At 31.0% G+C, this 14,491-nt stretch overlaps 1 protein-coding gene across 1 annotated transcript; it reads right to left on the bottom strand.

The window, feature by feature from the left end:
* Positions 1-4,631: 4,631 nt before the first annotated feature.
* Positions 4,632-11,394, bottom strand: LOC130980046 (AP-4 complex subunit epsilon). Its single transcript, XM_057903645.1, has 10 exons — positions 10,480-11,394; positions 9,858-10,073; positions 9,640-9,750; positions 8,863-9,060; positions 8,617-8,748; positions 8,466-8,522; positions 8,263-8,379; positions 7,311-7,388; positions 6,860-7,003; positions 4,632-6,139 (listed from the first exon to the last, which is right to left on the bottom strand). Exons 1-10 carry the CDS (start codon positions 11,266-11,268, stop codon positions 5,111-5,113), a joined length of 2,871 nt encoding a protein of 956 aa, XP_057759628.1. The 5' UTR covers positions 11,269-11,394; the 3' UTR covers positions 4,632-5,110.
* Positions 11,395-14,491: the final 3,097 nt, after the last annotated feature.

The following is a 14,491-nucleotide window of genomic DNA, read 5'->3' as shown; positions in this document are numbered from 1 at the left end:
GTGTATTGTTGCCGTGATTATTGTTTTATTTAATGTTTTTGTGTAAATTGACTTTGATATAGTTTTTAGCCATGTGTTCGTCTTTCAATTTTCGAACAGAATGAGTTATATTTCGGTTTCAATAGAATGAATTTCTATAAAAAATATTCTGACACTTAAATTAGTGTGTGAATAATAAATTTTTTTAAAAAATAATCTTAGATCAATCTCTTCTTACCTTTTTTATTTTTGATTTGTAACATTTATAGCCAAATTATAACCTATAACCAATCTATAGCGGGTATATCATTTAATATTTTGTTTATTATATTAAAAATATTTATAATACACTTTTAAACAAATACTATCATCCATTTTTTTCTCTCTCTCAATAACTCTCTTGGTTACTCTTACTCAATAAACAAGAAGAATAAAGAAACTTTTGGACAAAAAAAAAAAGAGAAGAAAAGGGACAAATGAAGAAGAGAACCAATACTGTGGGTTTAAAATTTTTCGTTTGAACAAATCGCTTGGATTGAATTCCAACTTTTCCAAATTAAAAAAACATAACAAAGGAAAATCTCCCTAACAAATTCATTTTCATAACACTAAAAATGTTAAATTGTATACGGGTTGCTAACGATTTCATATTAAAATAACTTATAGCTATGAAATCGCTCCAAAGGATATTAATTTTTAAGAATTTTACAAAATAAATTTTTGAAATAACAGGGAACGATTTTCTTATTAAAATATTATGGATCCACTCAGATAAAGATGTCAAAAATATTTTTTTTATTTATATTTTTTAATAATTAAAATTTAACACATGTGACTAATTAAATTGTGTTATTTTTATTAAAATTAAACAGGACAAATCAGTTTAACCGAAAAACTAATAAATTAATTTTGGACTGATCTAAATTAATAATTTTTTTTATAAAAAATTACTACAATATCCGTATTATAAAAAATAACTAAAATACCCCTATTATATATATATATATATATATATATATATATATATATATATATATTAAAAACTCTAAATCCTAACCGACAGAGAAAAAAAAAGTTAAAATTTAGAATTTTTAAAATTAATATATAATAGGAGTATTTTAACTATTTTCTATAATAAGAATATTGTAGTTATTTCTATGAAAAATAATATTAATTTAGATAAGTTCAAAGTTTAGTTCACTATTTTTTTGATCAAATTAATTTGTTTGGCCTAATTTTGACAAAAATTAACACGGTTTAAACAGTTATAAGTGTTAAATTTTAATTAGTAAAAAACATATTTAAAAAAAATATTTTAGACATCTTTGTCTAAGTGACTCCCAAATATTATATAATTGCTATAAATAAAATCGTTTTCCTTTTTTATTTAAAAAATTATTTTCAAAATGTCCTGATGAGATTTTTTAAAATCACTTTCCTTCACAATTTATTTTAGTTTATTACAAAATAAAATATAAAAACACTAATTTTTATGTTTATGTTTTTTATATTTTATTTTTAGTATCTTATTTTATTATGTTCTCTGACACACAGCCTAACAAACTAGTTATACCTACCCATTTAATTCTAGTATACTATTAAACAAAGTCTTGATCCAATTTGATATTGGTAGTCCATGGATCCTTAAATATGATGGTTCTTACAATGTATTTCTAGTCCCAAATCTATCTTAGCTAGCTAGCCCTACTTCTATTCTGTCATCACATTTTTTAGATGAAACGAATGATGTAATAATTTACAGTGTGTATGCAGCTAGGGTAGGCACATTAGAGAATACGAGAGGTCAGAAATTAAGGAAGAAAGATTTTCATAATATGCAACAATGGTCCTAACTCCTAAGTATGTATGAAGTAGTGGGTGGTGGAATCTAAATTGAAAATTGAAAATGATTGAAATTAATCTTAGTGGATTGTTCGTACGTTGTACTGTGATGAAGCAATTATGTTAGCTAAACTAATTATATAACGTGCTGTAACCGCAACTATTTTTTATGTTTTTGTCTGTCACTATTAGTATTCATATTTAGACTAGTTATAAAGGAATGTGATGTGCACGTGTCCCAAGAAATTAACATTTGACACGTATATATAAAATAAATCTTCTTAATTTTTTTAATTGTTTGATAAATAATAATAAAATATGATATTTTTTATTTCACATATTTAAAAAGTGTAAAATAAAAAATTATATTTTACCAAATAATTGAATAAAAAAAATTGAGAAGATTCATTTCTATTTCCTCCACCTACAACTACTACACTCAAAATTTAGATGCACATAAAGTAGATTCAATTTCACCAATTTAATTAATTTAGTTTTAATGTATTCAAATGTTTTTAGGGAGTTTAATTTAATTTTTGGGAGAGAACTCTCTAGCTAATAATAAAAATTTTAAGTTATAGTTTTAAGTGCTTAATTATTCACGTAAAGATATCTTTTTTAAGATATAAACATATGTGTTATGTATGTTAAACAGTTTATTGATAAAAATTAAATTATTTAATAGTTTTAACTATTATCATTGCTTAAAGATATCTTCGTATGAATAGTTACTTTAATTTTACTTACATTTAAAATATGTTAGTAATTCATTATTACAGAGTTCAACCTATTTAATAGTACAAAGAATTCAATTAGAAAGACAATTTCTTTTAGTTAATATTAACAAATTTTAAAAATATTTTTTTTATCAAAAGTTTTAAATCTTAAATATTTAATTTTTAATTTTAAATTATAAATTCTAAATTAAAAAAACTATTTTATATTAATTAATTAAAAATTAGTTTGTTATACTTATTCTATTACAAATGTAACTAAAATAAATATGTCTAACTAAATTTCAAGACTATTTAAGAAATGAAATTAAAGTGATCTCATTTCTTTAAGAGCGTATTTTTAATTCGACACGAAACTTACTTGAATAACATGCACATGACAAATGTCCAGAAGCATTTTGAAAAAGTGATGAATTAGGAAGAACAGTTTATTTAATTAATTAAGTGGATTTATTTATGGTGTGATTCGGACAGCAGAGATCAACATATATTGAGTTTAATTTTGATACACTAACAATGTAAAATATTTTATATGTAATCACATTTATTTTTTTAAATAATTATTCACAGTATAACATTATATAATTAGATATACATATAAAATTATTTTATACGTATTAAAATTAAATTCATATAAAGGACTGTTAATTCAACATATCTTAGGATTACGATGGTGCAGATGCAACACTCCATTAACATCAGTAAATTGGCACTGTTTCGAATATTCATATTCATCACTTTGTTTTGGTACACTTGTCGAAACAAACATTTATCATCAAATATTATAGTTATTAATAAAAATGTAACTTTGGTTTATTTTTTAAATAATATTTTTAGAATTACATCTAGATAACATAAAGAGTTATTATACCTACTATTACAAATATTATGAACCAAAGTTTATCAAATTTCAATTGTAATATTGATTATTAAACTAAATCTAATATCGAATATATTATTCTTATACTTACATATATATTATAGTTAAATAACATAATTAAATTTCAAGCAAAGAATTGAAGTGCACTTTTTTTTCCCCATTCATTGATTCATTCAGTTAATATTATATTAGAAAAATGAATATGTGATTACTGATTGTTGAATATGGAATCCACGATATGATGATTCATGCACACTGTGGAGCGGTTAAAGAATGTGAACACCAGCTGAGAATGACAAGAGCTACTTTGCTTTTCATCACTGCCATTTTAAACCACTGAAAGTGATATATATGTATTATTGTCTAACCCTAAGAATGATATCCTATTCAGAAAGAAATATTCCTTTGATCAGGGTCTTTGCAACAGCTATCATATGAAAAGGTGTTAGAATTCTTCGTTTCAATTTGGAGTTCTATTCTAGCAAGGATTGATTGATTGATGGATGTTTCCCTTTGTAAACAATGTGATGTATGTGGATAACTAAATAATGTTTTTCTTTAAAAGTTGATTGAGATAAAAAATAATTATTTGATTCTGATTTTCTTTAATTTAATCTTAGTCTTACATACAATTATTTAAATTAATTTTTTTTATCATAAATATTGTAAAGTATTAACTTTACAATCAAATATTGAAAATATTACATATTTGCTTAATAGAAAGAGAAATATTTTATTATTTATATCTATATATAAAGAAAATGGTGATAATTTGATTTGAATTTTATCCTTTTCATATTTTTTTTTAATTTTAATTTTTAAGCATTAACAATATAAAGGAGTTTTACATATCATGTATGTTACCGAAAGTAATTAATTTTCAAATCTACTACTTCAAAAGTCATCTAAACGAATGAATATAACTAGATGAATGTGTAAAATTCTTTGTATGTATCATTCAGATCTATCTTGCAATCATCTGAACGGACTATACATTATAAAAGCAAGCTAATGTTACCTTCTATAAAATGAGAAACGAACTCTTTTTTTTTTGTCATGAAAAAAAATGACAAAAATACCACATCATAACTGAGACTAGCTAAGAAGGTGAAAAAAAAATCCTTGCAACTGGATCGGATAAACAGGACTCAACGAAACCTCAGGAGGGGGGAAGAAAGGAAGACAGAAAGAAACACTTATAAGGCGAAAAAAAAATGGGATAAAAATGGGGTGATGGGTACATGGGCGTTCAAAAAAGGTAAAAAAAAATAAAGGAATACACGAACCTATCCTCGTATCACTTTCAAGTGCCATTCATACACATCAAACTGATATTATTGACCGCAGTATCAAGCTTCTCATTGTTGGAAATCCATTATATGGACATAGAAAAATGCACAAAAATATTTCTTAACAAAGTACAGATTTTTCAAAACAAAGATGACCCCCAACTTTGTGGTGAAGAACAATGAAATGATCGTGCACAACATTACCCTTCCTCCAAGTTCTCAGTGGCCCAAAACCAGGATGCAGCAAGTCGATCCTCTTGCATTTGATTACCACAAATGCTAGTCTTCAATGGGTACAAAGTCTTTACCTGGTTCTGCCATCATTTTAGGACATAAACTATCCTCAAGCATAATGATTCACAATTAGAATTAGCTCTGTAATCAGATTAGCCAAGCAAGTCCCTGAACAAGTTGGGATTTTGACTAGTAGGGTTCACCCCCATCTGCCTCACTAATGCATCCTTCTCCAAGGCATCTTTAGCATTTGGACCCTTCACAGATTGCGGCAAAGTTGTCACAGTTGTTTCTCCACTAGTAGCCCCAGTAGGTTCAGTCGACAACCCATGAAAAATATCTAAACTATCCTGACTTGCAGCACTGTCTCCATAGAGTGACATAATATCAGGTGCATTAGTGGCAGTACCTGCATTATGGTTTGTTGTAGAACTCATGCTTGAGTCAAGAAGTCCTTCCAATTGCTTGAAGGGATCAACGGAAGGAAGGGCACTAGTAACAGTTGGTTCATCACTGAAGTCGAGCAAATCTGGAGGAGGTGGTTGTTGAATCGTTTTCTCCACAGCTTTGGATCCGCGAGATCCATCTGCAGCACCACCACTAGATCTTGAAGCCTTATGACCAGTGGACGATCTTCTCTCAGGTTGTGATGATCCACCAAACAATGAAGCAGCAAGCTTCTGCTTTTCTGGATCAATCTCTGTCTTTTTTGTATTCTGACTATCACGTGACTTTGAATAGGAAGCTGTTGCACTATCCACATGGCTAGCACCATTTGCAGGTTTTTCGGAAGGAGAATTCGTGGTAGATGATGTTGGAGTCGAATAAGTTGGCCTACCCCATTTCTTCTGAACACCATCAAGACGTAGCTTAAGCTCTGATGACCCAGCCTCTGATGTCGATCCCACTGATATGGGGTGGGTCTCCCTATAAGATAATGCCTCAGGTACTGGAACAACATCTGTTGATGAAACTGGATCAACTTTTGATTGCATTGGAGGCTTTGGAAGTTCATATGCCTCAAATCTCAGACTATGCTGTATCGATTCATGTTGGTCTTGGCTTCTGAGGTTGCTCACATTACCCATCCCATCACGCTCATCCTCAGCAATGTAAGGCTGAGCACCCTTTTCTATTGCTTGATCTACATAACCATTGAGGAAAGAAAGGTCCTTATCAACCTGCATATAAGATTCAGTGTGTCAATAATCTAGGAGTACCCAAAAAAAAAAAAGCATGTATAGCTCTCAAGCACATCAATGTTACAATTTACAAAAAGATGAGCATGTGTACACTGTACAACAAAAGGTGGCTCAGTGCAAGAGGCTCCCACCTAATGATATTTGGGGAAGGTAGATGTATGCCACATTTCCCCTCGTCGGAGGAGAGGCTGTTTCCAAGATCTGAGCATGTGACTTCTAAATCATTAAGTAGCAACCTTAACAGTGCATCAAAGCTCACCCTCTCATGATTATGTGTACAATAAGGAATGCAAATTGTTATGTGATCTCAATCTATCAAGGTGATAAAACCACTTTGTGACGACCAGGCTGTGTTGCATATGCTTCCAACATAGTTTTTATAATGGACCAATATTAGAGATTTGTTTCCATTTTATAGCAAAGGTTTCCTTAGGCAAAAACAGAACTGGTTTTGTATATTTCTATAACCAGCTGGCTGATACATTCAGTTATGTCAATCCATTTGCAATAAAACAAGCTTGGCTCATATGTCATATATGCTCCAAGATATGGGCGAGTTTTTCAATTAAGCACATGTTCATCATGTGGCTTTTACATAATCCTAGACTAATTATAGCCAAGTTTTCCAGTGCTCATTGTAGATGAAAACACAAAATATTATCTTAAACTGATATAGAAGATTATATAATAAGAAATAACCTCAATTTCTTCACATCTTGTGTCTCGTGGCAATATTGCTTGAACAGCTTGTGCATCCAAACCAACAACGGCTTGCAATTCATAAGCACGTTGCTGCAAATCTGTTGAGTGAGATGCTAATAATTCTTCAATAAAAGATTGACACTGCAAGTAGACAGGAGAATGTTAAGCTTGCCATCATGTATTAGCAAAATTTCAGCATCAACCTGTACTAGTCACAAACAGGATTTTGAAACATTTTGAAAGAAATCTGTCAATTATAGTATAGTGAAAAACAAGTATCTTTAGTCAGAGTCAATAGTTTGAGCTTGATTATCTTGTGGACTATATAATTCATCAAAGAGAACATGCTCACAAATTCATAAATATACATAGATGAAGAGAAAAATTCCAGGTAATTCAAAGAAAAATCAAGTATACATCATAACTTTTCGAGTCTTTCCACACATACCTCAGGTAGCATATCCACTTTCCTCCCAGCTGCTACTTCAAAAGCATAAATTTTCATCAATGCTGAAATTGCATATGCCTTCACAAAAGCAATAAATTAGTCCCAATTCAAACGTCTGCAAGCAGTTTTAATACACTGATGTATATTAGAGAAAAGCATAAGATGGATCCAATAGAAGGAACAAGATAAAGGAAGTTGTATGATATACCAAATTTTATGCAGAAAACATCATCATCAAATAAATTAATCCTGGAGTTCCATGACATGTAAACATGTGAAGGGCCAGTCATAATAGATGCCAAACAGCTGTGAACAGTGCTAAAACATCCCATCTTATCCATGAACTCAACATAACAAATTAACAATGAAACAGCTAGCATATATTTAATAAAATGATTGTCCATATAGGTGAGCATATCCAAGGGAAAATTGTTGTATTCTCACCAACTCATACAATCAAAATGCACAAAACATAATGCCTGTCTGTGCATGTATTTCTAACTAATTATACTGACATCCTACTCATTAATATAAAGTACTAACCATAAGTTACAAACAAGCATTTAAGCTCTTACAGAAGAAAACGATAGTACGGGATTCTTGATGATCATAGTTGGAATAGAGCACATCGAGATATGATTCAAGACAGTAAGTAGGGCAAAGAAAGGAGAAAATACTAATGAAGGTAATATAATTTGACTAATTTCACAACAGAAAATAGGATGCTTTTATTTATTTATTTAATTTCCTGATAAAACAGGATGCTTCACTATAATTTCCCCTGTTATTCCTAATTTCAAATTGATAGCATGCAAGAATGATATTGATGTCAATAAATAAATAAACCATAAAATGGAAAGAAACTAGTCATCCAGATCCAGTATCAAAACCGAGTAAAAAATACTTTGAATTTTCCTGCCTTATTAGCAAAAAACTGACTTTTAGTAAATACCTTAACAGTTTCATCATTTGAATATGCTTCTGCAATGTCACATAACTTTCCACTGATATATGAAGCAGAATGTTTTCCATCAGCTGTGCCGTACTCACCCAGAACCCAACAGATGACCTGCAATCAGGGATTAACATCATTCAACAAACAGGTTGGCAGGCTAGAAAAAAGGGAAAACTCAACATAAGTGGGAGAGGAAGTACCTGAAGAAACATGGATGGAAGCTTTGGCTCTCCAATAATGCGCAAATATGATTCAACCTACACAAAACAGATTTCATTCAGTAATATGCACATCCCACAATTTCGTGATGGACTTACTGAATTAACTGTGCAACTACAACAATAAACATACAGCAGATGATCTCAACTGGCTATCTGTAGCATCATCATCCTCTCCAAACCCTTCAGCAATCAACCTCATTAGATTATGTGCCACCTTAATGTTCACAAGATCTCCGGCATGCTCAAAAACTTTATTCATGGTCTACAAAATCAAGGTACCACATGTTATCGACTATCATAGAATTATTGTTAAAGTTTATATTTTAAACAAAAAAAGTTGCATAATCAATAATATGAAAGCAACGTTTTGATATACCTGTATAAACCAATGATTACTTGGAGCAAATTGCTCAGCAAGTTCCACACAACGAGATGCTATATAGGTTTTATAATGGTCATCACTTATGCTGATCATGTAGTCAACCATGCGGTCAACGATCACTTCGACATTGGAGGACTTGGTCATTTTATATAGCAATTCAAAAGTCTTTCGCTTCAGAGTATCATCAGGGTCCTGTAATACACATCAAATTGTAATCCAAACTCCAAATTGAGCATGAACATGAGAAATTGTGCACTGGCCATAGACATGAAAATGTGAAAAACAGTGGATGTGGTTTTGTTTAAGGAATATGTTCAAGGTTAATGGTGCAATACTGCTATCACTTTAAATTAATTCAAAGAGGAACTGAATCAATTACTAATTCTCTATCTAGAATTTGTGGGCAAATCCTTCACATACACCACCAATGATGTCAAAACCTGGTCCAATACTATACTGACATCATTTATTTTCAACATTCTTCAGACAATACATAATTTACTTCATTGTTTGCTTAATGTTGCAAGTTCAAAGCAAACAGGCAATCACCCAAACAGGTTCAACAGCTACATATTATGATTTCGAAATTCGAATACCTACTGTTTATACATCTCAGCTCCTGCCCCAGACTGCACATTAAGAATTGTAGACATACAAACAGATTATGATCTGAGACTCTGAGAGACCAGAGCTAAATTATTTCAACATCATATTGAATAATAAAAACAGAGTCACATTACATCTTTAGGAATTTATTAGGAATATCCTCACCTCTAAGCAGTCAATCACAGCTAGTTGGTGTTGTTCTGCTATCTGTGGACTCAACTTTATCAACCGACCAAGGGCATCAATGCCCATGTACTTGAGATTATGACTGTCACTCTGTCCACACAACAGCAACACTCAGGTAACACACAACATCCAAAATCTAACCAGTACAGCATAGCACAAAATGCAAAAACAAATTTAACCAAAAAACAATTACAAACCTTCAAGAACTTTGCAATAACATCTGCAGCGGATTCTAACAACTTGGGATTGGGGTGTATGGAAGCCACACAACAAATGCACTCATAGAGAACGGCATTCCCAATATTAGTCGATGAATCGCTCTTCCTGATAATATCACCAAGAACAGTATACATGCTCTCACTAGCTTGCTTATCCCCACTCCCCAACAGTGCCAATATCTTTAGCAACTTAACCTGCACAACCAGTCAACCACACCAATAACACCTAACCTAAGCAATCAATAACATTAAGCATAAGCACGATAAATGCATGGGAAAAATATTATGCACAATCAGAGTTACACCTAATCTAAGCATAATCGCATGCACACTCAAAATTACTCTAAGTATAAGCATGATAACATTCCCACTCAGTCACTCAAAATGAAATGATAAATGATAACATCTAACATGCATACTTTCAAGTCAAATTTGCACTTAACCCAAGCACAAGCTGACAAGCATAATAACCGCACTCGGCACACTCACAATAGCACCTAATCTAAGCTTAATAACCTGCACGATCTTCAAAATTACACCTAATCTAAACTAAGTAACCAATGCCACATCCCTCTAACCCCAAATAAAACCGAAATCCCACCTGAATGAACGGCGCGGGCATCTGATGATAATCATAGCTCTTAGGAAGCCTCCTTTCAGCAACCTGCTTCAAGATACTGACAAAGCTACTCACAAGATCCTTATAAGATTTGGCATCAATGGTTACAAGATCAAAGAGCGGGCAAAGGGAGGCACCCATGACACCAGGATCATTATCGCACAGCCTCTTCCTAAAATTGGAAACCAAGTGCGAAACCGCCCCGGGTGACTTCTGGTAAAAGCGGTGCAACGCCATAACGGCCTTCTTCCTAACGGCCTCCTTAGAGTGGCCCAAGAGCTCAACAACCTGAGGCAACACAGCAGGAATCGTCTCGTCGTTAATCAACTTGCAGACGGCGTTAAGCGCTGCACAAACAACAAGGTAGTTATCGGAACGCAGATCCTTCTGGATTGTGTTGACGATGAGGATGATGAGGTCGTGGTCGTCGGAGAGGAAAAGCGTGACGGCGAGGTAACCGGTGCGTTTGAGAGGTAAGGCGTCGTCGTGAGTCATCTTAACGGCGTGGATGTAACCAAAGGAGGCGTCGTGGCCAAGCATCTCGACGTAGAGGAGGCGTATGATGTATTCCTTCATCTTGCGTTTTGGGATATCGGGCTCGAGGAGGCGGCGTTTTAGGGTTTCGATCTCGCGGAGGACGATGCGGTCTTCTTCGGCCTTGGATCGGGCTTCTCCGATGGATTTTACCAGATCCAGGAACTCCTTTGATTGGCCAAATCCGCCTTGCGAACCCATTGCCAGCTCGCGACCGATTGTTTTCAGCTGCTCCATTTGAGCATAGAATGGAATTGCTGAGATCTGAAGAGAGAGAGATAGAGAGTGAGGAGTGAGAAAGTGAAGACGCTGGGGTCAGTGCTGTGGTGCTGCAACTTGAAAGGAAGAAGGAAGCAGGGAGAGACGAGCCAAAGGTTTGTTTCTTTGTGGGATATGAAAAAAATAAATAAATAAAAAAATAATGATTAATGATTAAGCAGAGAAATTGTAGTTTCTATGATATATTACTAAATTAATCCTGCTAAGTGTATAAAAAATCAATGATCAAATTAATGGAATGTATATTTTTTTTTGTGACTCGAAAGAAAATAAACAATAATTAAAAAAGAAAAAATAAATTAGAAATTACTTAAAAAAGATAATTTCGTTAAATATTATTCTCAAATTTTTTTTAAAGCAACAGAAATTTCAGTTGGAGGAGAAAGGATTCTTATTGTCGTCTTTACCATAATATATGCTACTATATTTACATTTCTCAAAATCAACCAAAGATAAACACGAATGAAATGCATATTGAATAACTATATTGAGTATACATTAAAATTAGTTACTAAATACATATTGAAATATAATATATATTAAAAATAAATTAAATTATATATAATTATCAACAAATTTATTTTTAATATATACATAAATATATAATAATTATTTTGATGGCAAATTTTTAGTATATTTGTAGTATTTTTTATTGAATTATTTGTCTAATAGTATGTTTGAAGTGTATATTAAAATTATTTCTAATTATTCGATTTTATATAATTTTTTAGTTAAAATGTATTTAATTAACAATAAAGTATTCTTTACTTAATAGATAACACGCGACACAATATTAAGCAAAATGTCTAAGATGGTTAAAATGAAAAAAATGGGACACAGTATGGGTTCTTGGTTGTGAATTTGTGATAGATGTTGGATATACGTAATTTGAAGAGAAATAAAGTGCCTTTTTTTAATTTTTACTGTAAATTACCATTTGATAATACTTCATAAATAATTATTTCCAAATATTTTCTAAATCCGAATGCTGTATTTACAGGAAATAGATTTTTTTAATTATTTAATAAAATGTGATTTCTCATTTTATATTTTTGAAATAAAATTTAAAAAATATATAAAAAATATTAAAATAATAAAAAAATTGAAAATATCTACTCCCGTATCTACATAATATGTATTTGTGCTTGTGGCATAGTCAAGTTACCTAAACTTTTGTATGCATTGTTAAGAGGAAATTAAGGATGGAATCACTGAATTTGTTTTGTTGTGGATTGCAATTTGCAAAGAAGCTCCATATGTTTCTCATGTGGACAAATCAATTTAATTATATTATTATTATTATTATTATTATTATTATTATTATTATTATTATTGCATTTATTTAACCGATCAGTTATAACGTAAATAGTATAATTTTTTTATATTTACTTAAAAATTGTAAGTTTGAGTTTTATTCTTAATTTTAAAAAAGTTTAGCAGTCTCATTCCTAATTTTAATAAAAAAAGATCCATTTATTCTCTGTCTCAATAAAAAAACAAAATTACTAGGTGAGAAAGCAAGAAAAAAGAGCACGTGTTTCGCAAGTTATGAGAAGAAAGTTTTCTGAAGTTTACGAAGTACGAAACTAAATATAAAAGGACCACTTACGAAATCCGGGAACCTTTTTTCACTGTTTTGTTTTTGGACATTTCTAGGTGCTTGAAATGTTGGGATCGGATGATGGTTTAAATGTTTTTTTAACTTTGTTTGAAGAACCAAACCCAAAAATGTCTAAATCCAAAGTACACAGGCCAAGACCAAATTTAGGAATTCCCAGAACTAAATATTTGTGATTCGAATTAGTGTACAACTAAGGTTAATTGGGCTAGCAACAATAAATGGGTTCTCAGAATGAGTATACTTTTTCTGGAGTTTAAGCATTTTCTACCTTTCCAAAAAAAAAACAGCATTAAGAAACCACATCAAGTTCGACGCCCAATTGATTTGGTCACATAATTTAGCGTCACTAGTGATTCCTTATGGTACTGAGTTTCAGGGGAGGGAAAGGAATTTTCTTTTTCCGGTGAACATCGGGGCCAACGGCCCGAGAGAAAGGAGTTTAATCGAGTAGTTCGGGAGCTAGAATTAGAAGTTATGTTTTGTTATTCTGGGCTTAGGCCTTGGATTGTTTGCTTTTCCAATCCAACCCCGTCCAAAAAAAAGTTCGATACCCAAAAAGAAAAAGGATCACATCTATGGTCTATCCCCTTCCCCATCCCAATTGACAAAGATTTAAAATTCCTGACCCAAGAAAATAAAAAATTAAGAAACAAAACGTGCTAAGGATTAATTTATAATAAATCTAAACTCTATTTAAAAATTTATTATTAATCAATATTTATTTAACGGTACTAATAAATTAACCAGTAAATCAACCTAACCTAGTTATAAGATCGTAAAATTTAACTTCTATTTATTGAATAGATTAATTAATACTCTACCAAAAAAATAGATTAATTAATGAACTCTTTATAATATAGTTTAACAAGTGAATTATTGTGCGGGTCATTTGTTTCAAATTCAACAAATGAAAAGAAAGAAAAAATTGTAACCGTCTCAATTTTTTTTCCTATTTAAAAATTTATATAATTTTTTTAATTGAAAACAGACCCTTGTATATATATGGATATAGAAAAATGTTGTATACACCAAAAGTCAATTCGATATAAAATGTCAATTTTAAAATATAAAATCCGCACCGACAAAAATTGCGGATTTTTGGCGAGCGGGACGGCCGCCCGTCGGGGCAAAAATTTTTATTTTTTTATTAAATAAAAAAGTGATTACTGTTATAAAATTAATAATTATATCATTTTCAAATATTTTTTTATTTTTTGTTTTTATTCTTCTTTTAGTTAATAACTTTATTTATTTTATTTCACAATTTCGTATATATGCTCAAATTATGTGACTTATTTTTTAAAATAAAGATGGTTCTATTGACAAATATTATTTTAAACAATTTTATTGAAGTTAAAAATTAAAAAAAAAGATAATTAAAAATATTATATTATAATTTGACTATTTTTTATTTGTATTTAATTGTTTAATTATTATTTTTAGTTAATTTTATTTTAAAAAAAAAGAGTTAAGAGGGTTAGCCCGTCAATCCGCAATTAAGTGGAGCGCGCTAGCATTTTCAATCCACCAACCCATCTTATTTATGGCAGACTTAGACGG

This window comes from Arachis stenosperma, chromosome 5 (genome assembly GCF_014773155.1).
Source record: "Arachis stenosperma cultivar V10309 chromosome 5, arast.V10309.gnm1.PFL2, whole genome shotgun sequence".
Lineage (NCBI taxonomy): Eukaryota > Viridiplantae > Streptophyta > Magnoliopsida > Fabales > Fabaceae > Arachis > Arachis stenosperma.
This window is presented reverse-complemented; position numbering and strand designations above follow the sequence as displayed.

Excerpts from the sequence above, each read along its gene's own strand:
- LOC130980046 (XM_057903645.1), bottom strand. The coding sequence starts at position 11,268 with ATGGAGCAGCTGAAAACAATCGGTCGCGAGCTGGCAATGGGTTCGCAA. Across the intron at positions 9,061-9,639 it reads CTGTGATTGACTGCTTAGAG|GACCCTGATGATACTCTGAA; the intron begins GTGAGGATATTC and ends TGTGTATTACAG. Across the intron at positions 8,523-8,616 it reads GCCAGTTGAGATCATCTGCT|GTTGAATCATATTTGCGCAT; the intron begins GTATGTTTATTG and ends TGTTTTGTGTAG.